The sequence below is a fragment of the Malaya genurostris genome, chromosome 3 (genome assembly GCF_030247185.1).
Source record: "Malaya genurostris strain Urasoe2022 chromosome 3, Malgen_1.1, whole genome shotgun sequence".
In the NCBI taxonomy this organism is placed as follows: Eukaryota; Metazoa; Arthropoda; class Insecta; order Diptera; family Culicidae; genus Malaya; species Malaya genurostris.
The window spans coordinates 145,765,713-145,790,821 of NC_080572.1; the positions used below are offsets into that span (position 1 = coordinate 145,765,713).

At 37.3% G+C, this 25,109-nt stretch overlaps 2 protein-coding genes across 5 annotated transcripts in view; both read left to right on the top strand.

Moving 5' to 3' along the window:
* The window catches only part of LOC131435423 (kinesin light chain), a 331,832-nt gene that overhangs the window by 132,921 nt on the left and 173,802 nt on the right, over window positions 1-25,109 (top strand). The window lies entirely within an intron of this gene.
* LOC131435424 (uncharacterized) lies at window positions 12,951-22,773 on the top strand. Its single transcript, XM_058603293.1, has 2 exons — window positions 12,951-21,247; window positions 21,387-22,773. Exons 1-2 carry the CDS (start codon window positions 20,270-20,272, stop codon window positions 21,558-21,560), a joined length of 1,152 nt encoding a protein of 383 aa, XP_058459276.1. The 5' UTR covers window positions 12,951-20,269; the 3' UTR covers window positions 21,561-22,773.

Genomic DNA, 25,109 nt, shown 5'->3' on the forward strand with positions numbered 1-25,109 from the left:
GTTCGATGGATGAGTAGCCGAGCGAGTGAGTGCATGCAAAACGTTATCACATATGGCACTGCAGTCGGTGCGTGGCATGATTGGTGGTTGGTGGCTGCAGTGTCAAGCAGTCTGGCGAATGGTGATTGGTGGTTGGTGATAAACACGTACTCGCTCAAAATATATATATATATATATATATATATATATATATATATATATATATATATATATATATATATATATATATATATATATATATATATATATATATATATATATATATATATATATATATATATATATATATATATATATATATAACTTAAAAATTATTATAAATTTGACTTCAAACCTTTTTGAACCCGGGCTTCCCGGTTCCGAAAGTACTGGAAACAGTGGTCAAAATCTTTACAATGGTGCTTTCTGTTGTGGTTCTGCAAAATAACCCTTTTGTCTATTTTTTAAACTTTTTTAATTCGCACGTTTAGATAGTCCCAAGTACTTTTTCGCTCCTAGTGATCTATGTTACCTTATGGTCTCAAATGGTTGATTGTGATGAGTATTTACACATCCAAAGTCATGTAGAATGTTTTTGAATGAAAAATTGGTTTTATTTTGCTCGTTGCGGTTAGCTTAACGTTTCCGTTGGTCTTGTTTTTAGAGAGAGAGATGAAAGAAAAGCCATATTAAGGGGCGGTTAGTAAAGGAGTATATGATGGGTGGGACCTGATCTAACTTATCAACAAATGAATATTGTCATTAGGTATTTATTTTTAAGGCACAGCTTGTTTTTGCGTATCCCGGTTGGGTTTTTCATGTTCTGCCGGTTGTGATGTAGTAGCGGTTGATCAGGACTGTAGGACATTGATGGCGTTTGATTTGATGGGATCCAAACTAAGGTAATCCGGTTTGATTTTTTTTCAGATAAAGCACTCAGTTGTTCCCGTATTTTACTCAGGAATTACGACGAGTACTTTTCTGGCTTCACTGAATGAAGAGCCTCAATAGAGCTGTGACTGTCTATCTGTAAGTAGAGTGTCGTTGATCGTAACAGTATACTGCATTGCAGCTAGTTCTCCGACGTAAACTGAAGCTGGATCACTTAGTTTCTGTCAGTGTAAAACATTATATTATAGTCGACTTCTATAAATTTATCATTAAAAAAAATTTGGAATCACTTGAGATTGTACGGGATCCAGTATTCCACAAATATCTTCTTTTAAGAAATAGATACCACGCCATCCTCATCAAGTTGCCTTACCATGCAAGAGTTTTCAAGACATTCATTGATGTAATGAACATAAAAGTTGTGAAGTAGGGGGCTGAGGCATGAGTCCTGGGGATGGCTCATGTAGCTAATTCGTGAGGTTTTCAAGTTTTCATGTGTAAAAAACATAACCATAACGATAACCTTCGCCACAAGCACAATGATTAGTCTCGGAAAGTCCAATTCGAAGGAGATGTGCATCTAACGTGTAGTGATTGGACATTAGACTGGACATCACACGAATGAAGTCCCTACTCTCTCAGCTCCTGAAACAAGCCTTTGTCGATATTTTAGGAATAATTGAGTGCATTCACCGACCTAGATCATCTTCATCCCAAGATGCTTGCCAGCTGGCAAGTGTTCTTGGCGAGACGCGCTATAGAATTCGTTGAAAGCAATCGGTCGCTCATAATTTTCACCCTCAATAACACCATGTTTGGCTAAACTATCGGTTCTTTCATTATTTATTTATTTATTTATTCATTATTACTTCATCTTGCATCTAACGTGTAGTGATTGGACATTAGACTGGACATCACACGAATGAAGTCCCTACTCTCTCAGCTCCTGAAACAAGCCTTTGTCGATATTTTAGGAATAATTGAGTGCATTCACCGACCCAGATCATCTTCATCCCAAAAAGCTTGCCAGCTGGCAAGTGTTCTTTGGCAAGACGCGCTATAGAATTCGTTGAAAGCAATCGGTCGCTCATAATTTTCACCCTCAATAACACCATGTTTGGCTAAACTATCGGTTCTTTCATTATTTATTTATTTATTATTCCTTCATCTGACCAGATATAGTCTACATGAAGCATTGGAAGGGGAAAAGCCCAATTGAAGATCCAAACAGAAACTATCTTCAATTTTGCATAAAAACCCCTTCTTCTTTTCTAATTTCTATGGTTGGCTGAACTGACAATCTAATCACATCACAAACAGTTTCATGTTACATAAATTGACATATTGGTTTTTACATAAATTCTTATACACTAAGTAAATTTCTTAAGTCTATCTTTAAAATTAAGTCTTAAAAAGTTCCTCGATCTTAAAAAGTTCCTCGATCTTAAAGTTCTCCTTTTGTCAAGCGTGTCGATACCAAGCAATCTGCAGCGATCTGTATAGGGTGGTAATTCTGTAGGGTTACGCCGTGGCAGAGATCTTAGAGCATAACGAATGAATCTAGCTTGAACTGATTCAATTCGGTTATTCCAGACATCTATGTAAGGACTCCAAACTACAGATGAAGTTTCAAGGACTGATCGTACAAGGGTGAAGTACAGTGATCGAAGACAATATGGATCTTTGAACTCTTTCGCTATTTTGAATATGAATCCAAGATTTCGGTTGGCTTGAGCAATAATATGACAGTAGTGGTCTCTGAAGGATAGCTGTGTATCCAGTAGTACACCAAGATCTCTGACAACTGATACTCTCTCGAGACATTCTCCGGAAACAGTGTAGCTCCAAACAACAGGCTTTTTCTTGCGTGTGAAGGTAACTACAGAACATTTGGATACACTTAGCGTCAATCGGTTACGCGTACACCAATCACAGAAAACGTCGAGCTGTTTTTGCAAAACAATGCAGTCCTCTTCGTATCGAATGATGAGGAAGAGTTTTAGATCATCTGCATAAATAAGCTTACATCCTGGTGGCAGGATAAAGCAAATATCAATAAAAAATAAAGAAAACAGCATAGGTCCTAGGTTGCTACCTTGAGGTACGCCTTACAAGTTGGAGAAATTATCTAACTCGTTATTTCCAAGTTTGACAGAGAGAGTTCTACCAACGAGATACGATCTGATCCATTCAGTGAACGTTCTGGAAGCACCCAGTTTTCGAATTTTCGCAAGTAAAATAGCGTGATCCACGCGATCGAATGCTGCTTTGAGATCAGTATAAATCGTGTCCACCTGTGCCCCATCTTCCATACTTCGAATGCAATGCGATTTAAACTGAGCAAGGTTTGTAGCTGTAGATCTGCCTGGGAAAAATCCATGTTGATCTGTCGATATGTATGTTTTAATTTCACTGAACAGAACATTGCTCACGAGAATCTCGAATAATTTAGATCCGGCGCAGAGTGATGTAATTCCACGATAGTTTTCTACATTTTGCTTATTTCCTTTTTTAAATACGGGAAACATGTATGATTTTTTCCAGCATTGCGGAAATATTCCTTGCGAGAGCGACTGATTGAATATAAGTTTTAAGGGAGAGCACAAAGCATTTGCACATCTTTTTAATATAATAGCAGGAATGCCATCTGGACCAGACGATGATGATGACTTCAACTTATTCAATGCAGTGAGTATATCAGCGTTAGTGAACTGGATGTTATTAAGGCTTAGTACATCACAAGGAACATCTCTCCACCTGTGCTGAAGTAGATGGCACAGTCTCAAAAACACTTGAAAAGTGTTTAGCAAACAGCTTGCAGATTTCACCAGACCAGAGTCATCATGGAAGGAAGACCGTTTTCCTTGCGTTTGTTATTCACAAAAGACCAGAAACGTTTTGGATTCTGTTTAAGGTTGGCCTGAATCTGTAGAACATGTCTCGAATAAAGGAAGCGATTATACGCCTTATAATTGTTGCTGGCATGAGTGAATTCCCGTTTAGTAGAAGAATTACGTCGAATTGTATAGTGCCGAAGTGCAGCTGCTCTTAAACGTTTTAGTTGACGAAGGTGTCGATTTGACTAAGGTGGTTTTGGTCGAGAACGAGGGTCTGGTACATGTAGTCTAAACAAATAGTTGAGCACAGATGTAAATCTCTCCACCGCTACATTGACGTCTTTTGTATTGTCCAAGAGTAATTCCCAATCGATTGACTCCAATGAACTATTAAGTTTAAGAAAATCGGTTTCAAAAAAATCAAATTCTGCATCTTCGACCACATCATTGAAACAGATTTTTTGGTAGCATGTTAATTCAGCCAACAGAGGAGGATGATGGCAATCTATACCAACAAGTGCTTCATTGTACTATGCTTGCATTAATTGCCAAATCTGGCGGAATATATACTACACCGACGCATACGTTGAAATCTTGACTACCTATGTTCACCCAAAGCTGTTCGAGAGTAATGTTACATTTTTTGTTTGCTTTATACATTAACCTATTAGTTACAGCGATGAGTACACCACCACCTCTTGTTTTACCAAAAAATTTTGGATCACGATCGTTCCGATAAACTGTGTATCCAGGACCAAACAACTGCAGTGAGGAGATGTCATCGTTCAGCCATGTCTCGGACAGTACAATTACGTCATATTCTGCATCATAAACAGCAACGAAGAGGTCGTCGATTTTTATACGCAGGTCTCTCACGTTCTGGTAATAGATTCTGAGTTGTGTAGTAGTTGAATCATCGTCGGGTATCTGCAATCCAGATTTGTTTTGAGGAGGTGCAGTATCATTTGTAGCTTCAGAGGGACATATACCCTCCCTGGCTTTACCTGGAGAAAAATCATGGCGGCACCAGGATCTGGGATGACAGTCGATATGCGAGTGATGGGAACAGAATCGGAGACATATTTTTCAAACGTTGACGGTAAACAGTAGTTGACGGAAGCATCTGTGTCATATCATGTCGATAACAGGAACTAGAGAAAAAGGCATGGCGGTATCGGAATCTGGAGATGACTTCATGGCAGCATCAAGTGATTGCTATTCAGCACGGTGAAAATATTGGCGTCTCCGTTCAACAAGTTTCTTATACACTGGGCATTCCAAACTGTATGCTTCATGTATTGTGTCCAAGTTTAATTTCTGATTTTTGTTCATCTGAGTACAGTTAGCACAGCACAGTGTTGTTGATTCGCAAACAGCCGAAGCATGTTCACCAGCACATTTAGAACATATTTGAGGATGATTGCACTCATTGCTCTTATGTCCATAGGCTCAATATTTAAAACAACGCACAATCCCGAAGCATTCAAACACTCTACATCTTTCCCAACCAATGTTCACACGACCTAACTTCAACATGGAGTCTTTAGCTTCAGCGTTCATCTCGATTATAAAATTGTAAGTCGTGATGTCGTTACGCACTGATTTGAAACATGTAATTAATTTCAAATCAGTCAAGTTAACTGCTTCATTCTGTTTCATTATACATTCCTTAAGATCGCTTTCAGAGAGCTTATCAGCCACACCAACAATCTTCAGTCTAGGTTTCATCGGTTACCTGGAATGGAGCAATGAGCCGGGACCCAGACAATTATTATTCAATATGTCGTTCAGATATTGTTTTATTTTGCCCAATAAAAACGGTTCATTTTTGTCAGAAGCGTTTGAGTGAATGGCTTCAATTGCACTCAGACTATCTGTGAAGGGAAAATAATGGTTTGGAGATAATGTGACGATTACACTCAAGCTATAATGAATTGCTGCTAACTCTGTTATATAAACAGATGCAGGTTCTTGAAGCCTAAATGAAGCCGAAACATTATTGTTGAATATACCAAACCCAGTAGCCACTTCAATTTGTGTTCCGTCCGTATAAAACATTTGACCTGGGTTGGCGGTTCAGGGCATAAGGCGTTGGTCTTACAAGCCAGTTGTCGTATGTTCGAGTCCCGACCTGGAAGGATTGTTAGTGTCAATGGGATCGTTGTACTAGCCATGCAATGAGTCTGTACGCTAAGAATCGGCTGCGAAGTCTGTTGAAACAGAAAGGCCAAATACCACAAAAGGAATGTAATGCCAGGACTTTTGCTTTGGACTTTACCGTATAAAACATTTTCCCAGAGTCAATATGCCTGAATTTACTTGTAAATATTTTTGGGATTTCCATCTAGCGTAGGTGTTCCGGGATTACACGCACTTCGCGCTGCATTGATGTGTCGAAAAATAACGTTGAGTCGGGAACATGTAGGAGGCTGACACGGATAGGAATATATCTTGAAGGGTTGATTTCCTGTGACATATGGTTCTTGTTCATGAATTCATGAATCTTGTTTGAAATTGAAGCTAAACTAGCCTTTCGAGGTTATTAATAACCAGAGCATTCAGTACCTCACATCTTTTTAGCAGTCGTGATGAATGCTCCCAAAAGCGATCTTTTAATGGAAGAACTCCTGCCAGAACTTAAAGACTCATTGTACAAGGTGAGATGAAAAAACTGCAACAAAGTAAAACGCCATATTTTTTTCATTTTTTTTTAAATTTTATTGAATGAAAGCAAAAAATGTCGGAAATAACATCAAATTTGAGAATCGGTTTAGATTTGTTCGAATTGGCCACCTTTGGCACGAACTATGGCCTTCAAACGGCCAATGAAACCATCACACGCTGCCCGAAAGTGGCTCTGCGGTATTTTGTCCTATTCTCGGCGAAGCGCTTGCTTGAGATGATCGACACTTTGGTATTTTTTAGTGCCAACCTTGCTTTCCAAAATACCCCAGGCACAATAGTCCAACGGATTGGCATCCGGAGATTTTGGTGGCCATTGTGCGGTGGAAATGAAGCGAGGAACCTCATTTCTTAACCATTCTTGGGTGGCGCGTGCTGAGTGCGATGGTGCTGAGTCCTGTTGGAATGTCCAAGGTCTGCGGCCGAAATGTTTGCGTGCCCAGGGCTTCAGAACTCCCTCCAAAATATTTTCGCGATAGATTTGCGCATTTATTTTGACCCCACGGTCGATGAATACGAGCGGCGAGCGACCATCGGCTGTTATGGCGGCCCACACCATCACCATGGCCGGCTTTTGAGTTCTGGTGGCCAACCGAAGTTGCAAATTTTCAGCTGACCTCTCTGGCAAGTAAACACGATCATTTTGTTTGTTTACAAACTGCTGGATAACGAATGGTTTCTCATCGGAGAAAACCAAATTCGGCAGTTCACCACTTTCGGCCAAGCGAAGCAACTCTTTAGCTTTTTCGAGTCTAACTTTTTTTTGCGCATCAGTAAGATCTTGCACTTTTTGGAACTTCAATGGCTTTAGTCCAAGCTCATTTTTCAATATTTGCCGAATGGCATATTGCGATATGTTCAGCTCACGAGCCATTTTTCGGCCACTGCGACGCGGATTTCGTTCAATTCGCTTCTTCACTTTTCGAACCATTTCTGCCGATGTTGCTGTTTTTTTTCGTCCACTTCCTTGACGTCGGGCTACGCTACCAGTATCACGGTAACGAGCGATGGTACGAGACACAAAAGATTTATTCACTTTTAAATGCTGGAGGGCTCTAACGATAGCCACTTGTGGTTTTCCAGCCAAATGCAAAGCAATCACACTATCACACTTGAATTCCATCACAAATAACTTTTTTTCTGAAAAATTCCCACCAAAATGCTTTTGTGCGCTTGTAAATAATATAATGAGCTGTCACTAGAATAAATCTGACAGCTGTGGGACGAGCGGTTTAGAAATGACAGCAGTCTGAAGTTGGTTGCAGTTTTTTCATCTCACCTTGTATATGTCGAATGCATGCAGCCTAAGGCAATTTGCAAACAACGACTGAATTCGTTTCACTGAAAGTATCGTTGTCTGATACAATTTTATTAGATCTTCCGGATGAGCACTCCACAAAGATCCTGTTTTGTTGACATTTTGTTATCAGATACCTAATGTGTGCTCCCCACGTGTATTTATAATAAAACCACACTCCGAGGTATTTGAAAGCCAAAACTTGCGCGATAATTCTTTCCATCATATGAAGCTGAAACTGTGCGGGATCATGCTTTCTTGAAAATACGACCAGCTCTGTTTTCTCCGTAGAGAATTCGATATCCAGATGAACAGCCCAAACGGACAAGTTATCTAAGGTATCTTGCAATGTTTTTTGCAGATCTATAGCTTTGTGTCCAATAACTGAATCCACGCCATCATCTGCCAATTGACTTAGTGTGCATGGAGTTACTAGACAGCTGTCAATGTCATTGACGTAAAAATTATAGAGGAGCGGACTAAGGTATGAGCCTTGCGGGAGAAGCATGTAGCTAGTTCTGAATGTTGCCATATCGCCATGTGAAAAATACATGCACTTATATGACAAAAGGTTGTGCAAATAATTAATTATAACCGCTGGAGTCCATTTTGGTGGAGCTTGTCTGCAAGAACATCAATGGAAACTGAATCAAATGCTTCTTCAATATCTAAAAATACAGAAAACATTTGTTGTTTTTGAGTGAAGGCAATTTGGATGTCAAACGAAAATAATGCACGGCAATCATTCGTCCCTTTATTTCTATGGAAGCCAAACTAAGTACCTGATTACAAACCGTTCGTCTCGACCAAGTGTCGAGACGAACGGTTTGTTACCCAGAATCAATAGTGGAGCAGAGAGAGTTCCGACCATTGTCGGATTCCAACTTGAGCTCTTGGAGGAATATATACCGAAGCAATGCTAGTGCCCTTTCCATTAATTTTTATTTGACAAGCAACCAGAAGTCATTAAAAGTTAAAGCTACTTTTGATGCAAGCAATGTTTCGCACAAAGCAAATACATCACATTTTTGACTACACAATAAAACTTGAAATGAATCAAGTTGTGGCATGATGCTTCGACAATTCTACTTCAAAACAGTGTAGCGGATGATAAATTATCCATTAAATGATACAAAACCTGAGAGAATTGACCTATTGGGAGGAATGTCGTTATGATGGTCTTAGAGGTTCTCAAATATTTAATGCTGCGAAAATCCATTCAACAATTTCTGAAAACTCACTGGATTATTGTCTTTCCTTGTGTTAGTTCCTGGATTGGTTTGTGAATTTGACAAACCAGGAGGCACAGTTTTTGGTTTTATATTTGGCTTTTTAGATTTAACAAGAGGATCTTTTTTTGAGGGTGTAATTTTAGGTGTCTTTTTGGTAATTTGGAGGAGAACTTCTTCCTCTTAACAGAACCTTGAGGAGCGACAAACAAAGTACTTTCACTATTTTCATCAGAGTCAGATTCTTCTGGCTCTAGATTTGAAAAACCGTTTTCTTTTTTGAGTGGGGGGACATCAATAACTGTTTTAAGCATTTCTGCATATGTGCGCTGAGACCGTGCTTTTAAAGAAACCTTAATTTTGTCTTTACACAACTTAACTTCAGCGCATGCTGAGTTATCATGAGGACTCTCCTCACAATAAACACATTTTTCAATATCTTTATCGCAAAGATTATCCTTATGGGGCCCTTGACATTTGATATATTTAGATTTATTACTACAATAAGTAACTGTTTGCCGGAATTTTTTACAGTTCGTTCAATTCATGACATGCGGTACGAAATGCCGAACAGGAAGACGAATTTTATCGATATAACAGTTCGGCTGAAAAGTTCGTATCGTTTAATAGAAACACACATTTTTTTGCCAAAATTCGTTTTTATTATTCAACATAATTGCCATCAGAGGCGATACAGCGATTATAGCGATCTTCCAACTTTTCGATACCATTTTTGTAGTACGATTTGTCCTTTGCCTCAAAATAGGCCTCAGTTTCAGCGATTACCTCTTCATTGCTTCTAAATTTTTTACCAGCGAGCATTCTCTTGAGGTCTGAGAACAGGAAAAAGTCACTGGGGGCCAAATCTGGAGAATACGATGGATGAGGGAGAGATATAACAGCTCCAAACACTGCTCAGAATCATCAATTCGTTGTTGTTTTTTATCGATTGTGAGCTCACGCGGCACCCATTTTGCACAAAGCTTTCTCATATCCAAATATTCGTGAATAATATGTCCAACATGTGTTCCTTTGATATCTTTAGGGTGTCAGCTATCTCGATCAACTTCACTTTACGGTCATTGAAAATCATTTTGTGGATTTTTTTTCACGTTTTCATCGGTAACAGACTCTTTTGGACGTCCACTGCGTTCTTCGTCTTCGGTGCTCATATGACCACTACGAAATTTTACAAACCACCTACGAATTGTTGCTTCGCCCGGTGCAGAGTCTGGATAACACTCATCAAGCCATTTTTTGGTATCGGCGGCACTTTTTTTCATCAAAAAGTAGTGTTTCATCAACACACGAAATTCCTTTTTTTCCATTTTTTTCACAATAACCAAAGTAGCTACACTCAAATGCAATGTCTCACAAACTAATAATCAGACAGCTGTCATATTTATACACGTATCTTTTGAAGGTTGGTACTATCTGAAAATGGTATGGATTTAATTCTAGTGGCGCCCTCTCATAGAGGGCACCGTCACCGTCAATTTCCACCTCCTTCAATGGAATGTAAACTCGAAATTCAATAAAAAATATTTTGCAGGTTACAATTTCGTTTGCCTGTTTCAAATCGTTAACTCGAGTTTTATCTCTATTAAAACTCCTACTCCACTCCTGAAAAAAGTTGGAACGGTAACTTTGAGCTATCATAGCTCAGTTGTTACTTGACCAATTTCGATAAATTTTACACCCTCGAATTTTGTGAAGTTTGTAGATTATTTTAAGTATATCATTATTGACGATCGCTTAGGAAAAAGTAATGAAATTCGGATTCATGCGGCACCTGCATCGCGAATGAGAACTTAAACTTTACCGAATCATAACTTTGTTGTTAGTCAACCGATTTTCGAAATATGTTCACCAGTGGAACGGTACTACTTCTAGAAATAAAATTAGCTGAAAAAAACGAAAAATAGGGTTGTCTACCCAAAGTTATAATGAAAACTGTAGATAGATGACCTCAGAAAAGGTGAGACTTTTTACAATATCTCGAATTTCAAAGCGATGATCTATATATTTTTACACATCATTCGATTGCTAGTGATACCAGCTACAATTTTCGACCAACTACCAGTTTTGTACTATTAAAAGAAAACTTCAAAAAATCGATAAATTTATTTCATTATTTCATTTTTTTTTGAAAAAATTTTTTTTTTGATGACACTGGATCTTATTGTTTCAGCCAATTTTAAGATTTTTGGAAATGAAAACAATTTGTGATCATCAAACTTTCAATTATCAAACTTTCACCATTATCTTAACGTTTCGTCTTAGACTCGTCAGTTCATAGCAGTTTATGTTGAACTGTTATGCCAACCTGCAATCTCGAATTTCAAAGCGATGATCTATATATTTTTACACACCATTCGATTTCTAGTGATAACAGCAACAATTTTCGCCCAACTACCATTCTCGTACTATTAAAAGAAAACATCAAAAAATTATTTTGATTTATTTCATTTTTTTTTTAATTTTTGTTGATGACACTTGATCTTATTGTTTCAGCCAATTTTAAGATATTTAAAATTGAAAAAAACTTGTCGATTTCGGAAATTTCATGTAAACCGATGATTTTTCAAAATGGAAAATTATCAAACTTTCACCATTATGCTAACGTTTCGTCTTAGACTCGTCAGTGAATAGCAGTTTATGTTGAACTGTTATGCCACCTGCAGTTCAACATGAACCGCCGAAGCTAAACCGAAACGTAAACATAATGAAATTAGTTATGTACTCTAGCACAAACAAGGTTAATGCCTAAATAACTTCCAATGCCGGCCGGCACCACTCACCCACCTACCGCTTTACGCAATTAAAGATGACCCCAAAATATTGGCAGTGAAGGGTAAAAAGCATTCAGAGGTTGTTTTTCGAGACAAAGACAACTGTAAGCTACAGGTAGATAACCTGTTGGCTGCTGCAATGCCAATATTCGAGGCGATATTTCAGAAGTACCTGGAATAGTGGAACTTACTTCACTGAGAAAGATGGCCTAATCAATCTGAGAACTGTTTCATTATGTAGGTTACACTAGTTCATGCACTAGCTTTCAAGTTTTTCAAAAATCATACATAATTGTTTGATTTTTATCATTCCTTTTTTATATGAGAATAAGAGAGAGATACGAGAAAGGTATCACTACACCACTAGGTGGATAAAAACAGCTTTTACTTTATTTCGTGAGATTTTTGTGCTAAATTCGTAATCCTACTTTTTCTGAGTTGTAAAACAAGTATATGATAGATTTTCGAGTGGAATTTACTGATAGATAATTCAAATAATTTTCGCATTCTGTACATTCCGAAATAATTTTAAGTTTGTGAAATATAAATTTTAATATTCTGTCGACTATAATTGATGTCGTTTAGGATAGCCGAAAATTTAAGATATATGATTTTGCTCTTTAGTGCTTGTAAAACAAAAATCAAGCAATGTATTATTTTTAAATTGTAGTTGTTTTTTGCCATGGGTTAGCATATACAATTCTTATATTTTTACGTTCTATTCCTTATTGTATAAAGCCATTGAAATTCTTTAAAATTTTTGTATTATCACAAAACTTATTTTATTAGAAAAATTCAAAGTCTTTGTCTCTATGAAATAGATGAAATCGACACGGATGGCAATTTTATAATTTCCGATCTTCTACCGATTTTTTTTTGAGATTCTACGGAAAACCTAAAACGAAATCAGAATTTTATCAAATACGTTTGGGTTGTGCATAAAAATTGTTTAAATCTTCTGTTCAATAGAAAAATATAGTTATTTTTAGAGTTTAGGTATACTTACTTAAATTTTTAAGATTGTCAGTAAAATCCAAATTTCAGTTTTTTTTTGTAAATTTTGTTCATAATAAATTTCCAACTAAAATAATAAAATATATGTAGTATACTTTAAATGTTTTGTTGTAATTTGTTGGACAAAATTTTACCAATTATAGAAATTCTCTGTATTTGTACCAAATTTCTTGAGATTATTTGAACGGATATATAATGTTGTTCATCAATACATTGTTTCTGGTAATGATTCCAATATTTTGGAGTTGAAAAATGTACATGTCATCGCTTTAATTTTTGAGTTATATACAATCATGTCGAATGATGCGTAAAAATATATACGTCATCGCTTTGAAATTCGAGATATTTACGATCATTGTAAAAAGTCGCACCTTTCCTGAGATCATCTATTTACAGTTTTCATTATAACTTTGGGTTGACAACCCTATTTTTCGTTTTTTTCAGTGAATTTTATTTCTGGAAGTCGTACCTTCCCAATGGGGAACAAAGTTCGTACGTAGACACGATACTCCCTCGTGAAGATCTTATTACTAACAATATCGTGCTTGTTTGCTCTCACACCAACAATGAAAAATAGAGCAAATAGATAGGGTAGTAAGAAATAGAAAAAATTTGAAATAAAAATATGAAGGAAAAACGTGCTTAATCCACCTATCAGTGAGATGATACCTTTTTTATCAATCCGCATGTGTTTTTGCATGAATATTCTTCGGTGTTTTAGTTCTCATGACATTATTTTTATGACCGTCGTTCTAAGCGGCAATTTGAGATTTTAATCACTCATTGCTCTGTAATGGCGAAACTGAAAAACGGATCGAATTTGAATCTAAAAGTGTGACAATCGGTTTACGGTACAATGAGTTTACGATTATTTAAGATATTTCCAGAGCCAGTATTCAGGAACCAGTATAACCCAAACTGATTCGTATGGCCATATGACGAATAAATTGCAATAGCTTTGAGTCCAACTTTAAAGCTTTTAGGGATTGTCATGTTCTATTTCCGTTTGAATTTTAAAAATTAATCATTCTGTTATTGTGGAGTAGGGAGAAGCCCAGCTAGTTCAGCTAGTTTAGTTAAAACTTTCTCTCCAACAGGCATACAACCTCCTCATCTTTTGCAGAAACAGATTAGAATGATCCAAATAATACATAATACATAATAACTTAAAACTAAAACTTAGAAATTATACAATGATGAGAGAAAACTAATACTATATATAGTATTCTAGTTACTAGAACCTATCGAGACAGATAACTGAGAAACAGCTTTTTAGAACATTACGAAAATGATGAAGTCAAATACATTGGAGCAATTATTAAATAGGCGACACATACTAGTCAAAGGTTCGTAATAACCGTAGTTAGTTCTAGATGAGAGTATTCTAAGAAATGGTTGGAAACGAAGAGTACGGCGATGACTATCTAAGTGTAACAATTGTAGAAGATCTGAACAGTCTATACGAACTTGTAGTAAATCAGTGACAAAAATTACCTTACAGGAGTCACGTCGAACAGAGAGCAAATCTAGCTTAATCAGCTTGCAACGATCTTCGTAGCTCGGATGGTTCACGAAAGACGACGAAGTTCAAAACGGACGAATTTGCGTTGGCGTTGAATGATTCGAAGGTAAAATGGATGCATACTCTAAAGTTGAGCGTATCAAGCTACAGTTAATTAATTTTGTCTTTGTTGATTTGGCTTTTTTGAGAAAACGATTGAGCTTTGAGAAATGATTCGATACTGGAACCAGAATTCGAAAATCGGTGTAGTCGAAGTCAGATAAATTCACCTGAGTAGCTGTATAGTTTACATTTGTTTCAAAATGTTTGAAAATCAGTGTAGACATCTTTGAGAAATCGTAGTGCGAATTGAATCCGAATCGAAAACTGAATACCACTAAAACTGAACTATCCAAATCAGCAAACCCGATAAACCTGATTAATTTATGTGAAAAAAACATTTTTATATTAATCACCCCGAGTCCCCTAAAACGGAAGATCTGACTGAAAAACAAAATGTGTGATAGGATCCTTTGAATCTTAGATGATTCTTAGATTTCCATATCATCCTGTAGTTCCGGAACCAGAAGTCAGATCCAAACATAATTCAGGAACCCTGTTTGGGACCATACGACTTTTCATATGAATCTGAGTTTGTAGAAAACAGTTGAGCCATCTCCGAGAAAATTGAGTGAACAGTCAAACTTTTGTTCTCGTCGCATTCGGACGTGTTTTCGTAACTGCTCCACGTTTCTACCAAAGTCAAACGTGCTCAGCCTACGCCCTCCGGACGCATTCAAAAGTTTCTTTTCGACACTCGGCTTCTCTCAAAGCTCACCTTTCATGCAAAGCTCACCCTTTCGGGTTTCGTCCGACGCGAGAGCACTCACGTCTCTTCACCCGGTACAACTACTTCTAAAATCAATTGAACCAACACACTGACGAAGCTGACTAGTGCAGTGAGGAACAAAAAGCTTTCGGTGTCATCGAAACCATCGATAATGGCGTCTCCGTCTCCACGTCTCACGTCTCCACAACGAAATCTTGGGAGAACTGGCAGCACTTCGCAAAGCCTTTACGGACTTCACCAACAGACACCCGAATAGTCAAAATAATGCTGTTGTCACAACGGCAAAAAAACCAACATAAACCTTTATCTCATACGAACTTCCATTTTCGGAACCTGAAAATAGCGTCCCCGAACGCGGGCGAGCAAAAATCCAAGAGAGGAGAACTTACAGTAAATCCCGTAGCCCTCTCCCAAGCAGTGCCACCTCCGACATTACTGACACATGTGGTTCAAGGAAAACAAAACCGGCTATAAAGTAAAACTCAACAATAAATTTTTTCGACGAAGAATAATAAAACGAGTACTATATAATACTCCCTCAAACCAATACCATGAAAACAGCTATCAAACTACGTCACCCGATAAGCACCAAAAAACAACACACTGCCCAGCACAAAACTTTCAGATGGACCAAACGAAACAAGAAACAGTTCCCAACAAAGAGGCATATTTCGACCAACACCCCTGCAACAGCAGGGAGACACTAACCTAGACCAACAACAACGAAAACCCTCTCTCCGACCAGCTCTTCCGCTGGGTAATTCCAGAACAACCCGATGAACCCCAGGCAGCGGGACACGCAGAGAGCCAATCTGGCACACACGTGAGTCCAGTACGTCGATCCATCCACATAGAACAGCATACTGTTCCTACCTTTCTACCAGAAATCACAGACTACTACCACTATGACGAATCAGACAGAGTAGTAGAAATTGATCGTAAAGACACTGAATCGGTCCCTCTACCAGTTTCGGAGGGATCAGCGGCCGATAAGGAGTCCTCCACAAACGACCAGACACCGGATGACCGATGTATTTTAGCACTGCAGTGGAACACTAATGGTTTTTGAAACAATTTAGGCGACGTCCAAATACTTATAAACCAGTACAAACCCATCTACTTGGCACTGCAAGAAACTCACACAAAATACGACACCAACCTGATCCCATGGTTCGGGTCCTATTATTCATGGGAAGGAAAGCAGGGAAACAATACTTACCAAACAGTCCGCACCGATATTCCTTCCTCAACACTCTCACTCGATACAGACCTACTTACAGTAGCCAGAACAATATACCAGCCAGCAAAAATTACCATTGTTTCCATCTATCTCCCGAACAAGACCAGAAACATCGGAAAAGAACTAAAACACATTGTAAATCAAATCCAAGGCGAGGAAAACGACGCCGTCGTTCTTAATGACGGAAACACAACATTCATGCGTGGTACATCTAAATCCGTTTTAGATCTGACCATTGTCTCTAGTACCATCGCAAATTCCTGCGGATGGACGGTGCTCAATGATGTCGGGAACAGCGATCATCATCCTATAACACTGAGCTATGACTGGACCCCTCCAGACACATCCCGCCGCCCTAGATGGCTGTATCATCTGGCAGACTGGGAGAAATATCAGGAACATGTTACTACTTCAATAGAAACCAACTCTACCTACTCTCCGGAAGCACTTTGCAATATTATCAACACAGCAGCCGAACAATGCATACCGCGCACAAATGGTAACCCACCGAAGCGTGCGATTCACTGGAAACAGCTGGAACGATTTCTTGGATGGAATATCACCTGATTCAACTACCACCGAGCTCTGGCGCAGAGTAAATGCTTTCAATGGGAAAAGGAGATCTTCCGGTTTTACACTAGAAATAAATGGCAACCTCACCAATGATCCACTCTCAATAGCCAACGAGATGGGAAAGCATTTTGCCTCACTATCGTTAGATTTAGTACTTCATCAAAGCTTTATACAGTACAAAAGAGAAATTGAAAGGAATCCCACTTCCTTTTCTCCGGACTCCGGACAAATCTATAATAAACCTTTTACCGGCAAAGAGCTCAACTACGCTCTGGCAACAGTACGCGGAAATCCCCCCGGTGAGCGACCAAAAGGTTAAAGCCTGGGTAAAATAAATGATATTAATAATAATAATAATAATAATAATAAGCACGCGGAAAGTCCGAAGGTCTCGACGGTATAGGTTACCCCCTACTTGCACAACTTCCCCCGGAGGGAAAAAAGGTCTTACTGGACTGTTTGAACACTATTTGGAAAAATGGAAAATCACCAACCAACTGGAAGACCGCTCTAATTTTTCCGATTCCAAAAAAATGCGAAAGTACACGCTCAGTGAATGACTTCCGCCCCATATCGCTGTTGCCCTGCATAGGAAAAACATTGGAAAGAATGATCAATCGTAGGCTAACCGCACACCTGGAGGAAAAACAATTGCTCGACGAACAACAATTTGCCTTTCGCCAGGGCATGGGCACTGGGATTCACCTAGCATCTTTTAGAGAAGTGGTAAAACAAGCCATCGAAGACGATTTACACGTTGATTTTGCCATTCTTGACCACGCTAAGGCATACAATACGGTGTGGCGGGAAGGTGTCCTAAGACAACCGGGATAACCAGAAATCTATTTCAAAGTAGGAATAGGAGGCAGCCAATCGCAAACCTTTCAGGAACTGAATGGCATCCCACAAGGCTCAGTGCTAGCAGCCACACTGTTTATAGTGGCCATGAATTCAATGTTTAATGTATTGCCGAAAGGGATATACGTTTTCGCATATACTGATTACATTATAATTGTCGTCTCTGGCAAGAGCGCCAAACGAATAAGACGTAGATTACAGACTGCAATCAAAGCTATCAGTCAATGGGCCAAAGCTACAGGCTTCAACATCTCAGCACAAAAATGTAGTATCTCCCATTGCTGCCACAACAATCACCGAGCAGAAGGAAACCCAGTCCAACTAGATGGCACAAACATCCCTTTCCGTCGCCAGCCAAAAGTCCTAGGTAACACAATGGATCGTCATCTTACATTCATCCCCCACTTTCAAAACATAAAAAAGGACTGTGAAAGCCGCCTACGCCTTGTGCGTACCATCAGCAATCGTCACCCCAGATGGAACCATCAAACTGCACTGGAGATTAACAATTCCCTAATCAACAGTCGCATATTTTACGGCAGCGAAATCACCTGCTTAAACAAGAGTGGTATGGAAACTGTTATGTCCCCTATGTATAACCGCGGAGTGCGCATAGTTTCAAATCTACTTCCGAGTACTCCGGCAAATGCCGTCTGTGTAGAGGCCGGACTTCCACCTTACCGGTGGTTTTCCGCAATTACGCTCTACAAACGCATAATTGATTTCCTAGAGAAGACTTCTGGTGAACAGTATACTTTATCGCGAATAGCAAAGGAGATCTACCGATCCTTTACGGGCTCGAATATGCCCCCTCTAGTGAGAATGCGCTCTGTTCGGAAATTAGAGTGGTACCAATATATAGATATATTGTAGAGAATAGATAAATGAATGTAAATATATATATATTAAGTCAAAACTAGTAGTCTGTTAAAAAGTTACATATGAACATAACAACGATAACGATAACAACGAGACAAGATCGAGGCGCTAGTTTCTATGGTTTTATTAGTTACTATTGCTAAATGAAAAATATCAGTCAGTTTAGAAGCAGACCTTGAAGAGAGCGGTCATAAAAATATAACAAGTTTTCGCTTGAAATAAATTATTTAAATTTTGTTAAAGAAAAGTAAAATAGAAGTGTATTCGGAACAATGGGAGGACAAAATAAACCATCAACTCACGACAATGGCACAGTCGGAAGGAAGAAAGATGTCTGCAAGGATCGGGATACCGAATCAAAAATCAGAACGAAAAGACGCTGATCTACTGGCTTTGGTAGAACAGTGAAAACTTCTAAAATGTGAGTAAAACGAAATATTTGAAATGTATGCAAGGTAAACGTTCAAGAATGGTCAATTTTTTAAAATGATATGTTGAAATTCATAATTTTTCCCCCAATGAGGATTTCGTTACCTAGCTTTTATTTCAAGTTTTTTTTTGTTCAATATTTGCAAGATATGAATTCGTATCTTCAAGTAAGATTACCAGAGCAGTCACGCTTTAAATGATTTCCTTAAATAAAAAAAAATTAAAAAAAATAAATGTCGAACTTTTAGTAGCTCTGATTTCGAATAATGTACAATAATTCCTCGGAATATTTTGGCTTCGAGTGGCCTTCAATCAATAATTTATTGATTCAAATCACATTTCTCGAAGTAGAATTAGTGGGGCTTCGAGTGGCTCCAATTTCAAAACAATTAATATTCATTCCTCTGAAAAGGAATTTTTTGGCTTCGAGTGGTCATCAATTAGAACATTTCAAAATTTAAATTTATCTGAGTGGAAACAGTGAAGCTTTGAGTAGCTCTGAATTCTAACGAATTCCAGTAATTCCTCTGAGTGGGAATATATTGGCTTCGAGTGGCCATCAATTAAAACATTTTACAATTTAAATTTCTCTGAGTCGAAATAGTGAATCTTTGAGTAGCTCTGAACTCTAACGAATTCCAGTAATTCCTCTGAGTGGGAATATATTGGCTTCGAGTGGCCATTAACTGAAACATGGCCATGGTTCAAATTTCTCTGGGTGGAAATTGTGTAATATTCAGTACTAACGATTTTCAATAATTTAGCTTCATGGAAATATGATGGCTTCGCGTGATCATTAATAAAATAATAATAAGCATTTCTCTGAGTGGAAATAACGGGATTTCAAGTGGTACCACCAACTAAGAATGTATTTTTATAAAGCGTACGGTAGAAATGTAAATCGTTCTATAAAATAAAAAATGCTCATGCAAAAGTGACCCAGATTTCGATAATAATTTTGACCAATTAGAATATTTAAAAAAAAACTCGAGTGTTTTACTACGTTGTTTGTTTTTAGTAATATGAAGACTATTACAAAAAAACAAGATATTGCTTTTATCACATGCATTGGCAACAGAAAAGAAACGTACTGTTTCATTGGCAAATAAATTGAAGAAATTACAAACCAATAAACACCAATTACATCAGCTAGCAGATCCAGTGAACCGTGACGATAATATCGATCAACACCAAATTTTACGCAAAGATCAGAACTCAATGGCCGATAACTCCCTATTCCTAAATTCAATTAACAATCTATCATTCGCTTCACTGCATGTTCCGGAGTGTAAAGCAATTGACAATGAGGAAGAAATTGATAGAAAATCTTTTGAGCAGTGGAAGGAACTACTTGACGCTTCTATGATACCCGGTGTAGCTGATGAGCAAATAAAGTTTAGTATATTTAAAATAAAAGCAGGACCCAAGTTGCTTGACATATTTGAAGGAACGAAGAACTCTATAAATTTACCACCCGAAGATGAAAAACCATATTCGAATGCGATTTCTCGACTAAAAGAGTTTTTTGGATCTCGTGATTATTGTCGAATGCAGCGCCAAAAGCTTCGATCAATGGCACAAGGCTCCGTCGAATCTGACTTGAAATACGTAAAAAGAATAGTTAACGTTGCTAAGCTTTGTGATTACAGCGAAGATGTCATGATAGAAAACGTATTAGACGTTATCCAGTCTCATGCTATAAACCCTGTCGTTAGGGAAATCGGTCGAAAAAAAATGAGAAAATGTGGTTCTTTGGCTGATCTATTAGGAAAAGTTCGTGCTTGTGAGATAAGTAGAATAAATGAAGATTTGTTTGCAAAAAACCATCAACAAACAAATCATGCAGAATTAGCTGCAGTGTCGACCCATACAGAGAATGGATTTAAGTCTCGTTCCCAGAATCGTTTTCATAGTAAAGATGGTTTCCCAAAAAACGTATTTGCAAAACAGCAGAATGGAACTTGTAATCCATGTTGGAGATGCACAAGCACATATCATCTACCCGCAGCTTGTCACGCAGTTGATAAATTCTGCAGGAACTGCCAAAAGAAAGGACATATTGCAAGAGCTTGTCGTGAAACAGTTCCAGCTCCATCAAAACGATATAATAATAACAACGATAATCCAGTACCAAAAGTCCATAAACTTTTGGCAATTACTAAGGATAGTGATAATGATGATAGTGAATCAAATCCTGTAAGTGTATCTTCTTTGCAATAATGTTAGTACTTCACAATTATTAAATTTAAATTTAAAAAAATCAATTAATAAACTTTCAGAAGAATAAAAATAAATAAATAATTGCTTGGAAAATAATAGAATTCTATCATTACAGCAAAAGTATAATGAAGTGTATCGTGTAAATGATCTTTACAAACATAATGATAATGAGGGTATTATTATCCCAATATCGTTTTTAATTGATTCGGGAGCTGAAGATAACACTATCAGTACAGAATATTCTAATCGATTATTAACAAGTGAATCCGCAAAAAAAAACCTTGCTTAGCATGAAAAAGGGATCCGACTTACCATTAAAGGCTTACGCGTCTGAAAATGCAATTCCTGTAATTGCAACATTCGTAGCTGAACTATTTGTTTCGGACGATCGCCCGCGTTTTCATGAAAAATTTTATGTTGTCGCTAACGGAAGAGCATTGATGAGTCGAAGTACAGCAATCCGTTACAGTGTTCTACAAATTGGATTGAATGTTCCTGTATTTCAATCTTCCAGTATGCTTCTTAAAGGAGAAATTCGAGTGATAAACACATCACAAGAGTTTCCAGTATTCAATGTACCACCTGTTAAACTATCATACGGTTCAACGAAACCACCATCTAGAAACGTTTACACAAACATTCCACCAGCTTTCAAAGAAGAAACAAAAAAAAAGACTTTTTGATCTTTTGGCATCTGGAATCATCGAATTTGTCACTGAAGACATGGACAGGTCCTTCTGTTCTTCTTTATTAGTTGTGCCTAAAGGTAAAAACGATATCAGACTAGTGGTGGATTTAAGGAACCGAATAAATGTATTATAAGAACTCCATTTCGTATGCTATCTTTAGAATGTATACTGGCAGATCTGTCGGAGGCTAATTGGTTTTCTACAATAGATTTAACGAGTGCTTTTTTCCACGTGGTTCTTCACGAAGATTCAAGACATTTAACCACTTTTTTTGTCGGACAAGCAACATACTGATTTAAAAAACTTCCTTTCGGACTTTGTAATGCTCCTGACATATTCCAAGAAATTTGCCAGACTATAGTTTTGGCAAACTGTCCAGGAACTCGCAACTATTAAGACGACATCATTGTTTTTGGAAAGAATAAAGCAGAGCACGACCAAAATCTTAATAACGTTTTAAGCCGATTACAGGAGCATAACGTGAATATAAATATTAAAAAATGTTCAATTGGTAAACAATCGGTGAAATTTTTGGGATTTACTATGTCACACGATGGAATGAAAATAGAAGATAGTAAATTCTCCGCAATTAAGCAATTCCGTAGACCAGAAACTACATCGGAGGTTAAGAGCTTCCTTGGACTCATGAATTTTACAGAAAGATTTATCCAGAACAGGGCGGCTAAAACAGAAAAACTTAGAAATCTTGCAAAAGCTGTTGGATTTTATTGGAGTCAAGATGAAGAAGATGAATTCCATTTTCTTAAGAACGAAGCATTACATTACAAAGTTAGGATATTTCAACTACAAAGATAATACGGATAATTAATATATAGTATATATATATATATATATATATATATATATATATATATATATATATATATATATATATATATATATATATATATATATATATATATATATATATATATATATATATATATATATATATATATATATATATATATATATATATATATATATATATATATATATATATATATATATATATATATAAATAAATAAATATATATACTAGCTGACCCGTCGAACTTCGTCTCGCCTGAAATTATTTTTTTAATTTGTGTTTTCGAACAGCAGAGTTGCCAAACGTTATTGTTTCTATCCATTATTTTACTGATTACTTGGCTTACAATAAACGAATTACGACAAATTCATATCCAACACAATAACTTCGTCCCGAAGAAGAAATATCATCAAGAATTATTGTGGATATGTTCAATGCTTTTGTTACGCAAAAACTAAACAAATGCACCGTTTGCCATCTCATCCTTCGAGTCAGTGTATTGGACAGAGATTGTAGATGTCTCTCAAACTAAAGATTTGACATGTGGGATGATGGATTGGATTGAATCATATCTGACTGGTCGTAGTATGACCGTGAGAATTGGCGACTGCATTACTCCATCATTCATCGTGAGCTCTGGCGTTCCTCAGGGAAGCCATCTAGGACCATTCATATTTCTGCTATATCTAAATGATCTGAATTTCGCATTGCAATGCATGAAGCTATCATTCGACGATTTCAAACTGTTTCATCTCATCAAATATCTGAAAGACTCAAACTTCTTGCAGTCACAGTTGGATGTATTTTCTAACTGGAGCAACGTCAACAGAATGTTTATTAACGCTTTCAAATGCTTCGTTATCTCCTTCTCTCGTAAACGAACCACGATCATGTATGATTACACTATTTCGCAAGCTGTACTAAAACGGGAGACATCAATTAAGGATCTAGGAGTGTTATTGGATTCAAAACTTAGTTTCAAAGATCACATAGAATATACCCTCTCTAAAGCACTAAAGATGCTAGAATTCATCTTTCGCATCTCAAAAAATTTCAATAACATATACTGCCTGATATTGTTATATTGCGCTCTAGTTCGCGAGTATGCTGTTGTTGTTTGGACACCATATTATCAAACAGATAAGCTCCGCATTGAAACTGTTCAGTGCAAGTTCATTCTATTTGCTTTGCATCGCCTGCCCTGGAGAGATCCATTTAAACTTCCAAGCTACGAAAATCGTTGTAGACATACACTTCGATTTGCTATCTGTCCGCCGTGATACACAAAAAGCTGTTTTCGCCGCGGACCTCATCCAATCTCGAATTGGTAGTGCAGATCTCCTACAACAGCTAAGTTTTGACATTCTTCGGCGTAATTTGCGGTTTAATCCCTTTCTCAGAATTCCTCGTGCTAGAACTAACTAAGGGTTCATTGAACCGTTTTCGAGTATATGTCGCGTATTCAATACTTGCTCTGATGGATTTAATTTCAATTTATCTCGTAACGCCATTTCAATTTATCTCGTAACGCCATTCTCCAAATCTTTTCCCGCTAGTTTTATTAGGATAATTAGTCAATATGAATAGCTGTTAGTTAGCTTTGTAGTTTAAATAAGGGTAATTAAAGATTTCGTAATGTATCATTTGGTCAAATGTTATTTGTTGATACAAAAGATGAGAATGTTTCATGCCTGCTGGAGAAGGAGAACCAAAATCTCAGCTCCAGCAGGCTTTTCCCTTGCTCCTAAATAAACAAATAAATAAATTAACAGATGGATGAAAAAGAGATGACCAAGGTAAATACTTTAAATTGACCCCACAAATTTCCAAAAGCAGCCTTCGGGGATTGTTGTTTATCATTGAAGACTTATTTGTACTGAAGACGTTTAAAATTTAATAGCAAATTCTTATGGATTATCGAAAGTAATAAACTAATTTTGAACGGTGTTCCATAACCTACTTCACCGCTAGTGATATAAATTAGTCGTGTTTGATGAATGTTCGTAGCATGGTAATGACAGGATCAATTTTCGATTAACGAATAAGCGATAAAATGAAAAATTCTTGGACATTCGAAAGTTCAAATTACCCTTTTATTAAATATTGTTTCCATTAACTTTGACATGAACGCTGGATTCGTTCAAGAATTGTATCAAGGCCTTTCATTCGTCGAGTCACCACGTCGGTTTGCGTAGTATTCAGTCCTGAGAATCAATATTCTGTTCTAGAGGAATGAACATGAGGAGTGATTATACCAATATTCTTCTTATCGTTAAAACCAATGTATAAAACAGCAGATCTCACAACTAATGGTTCTTACATGCCACGATTTCTCCTT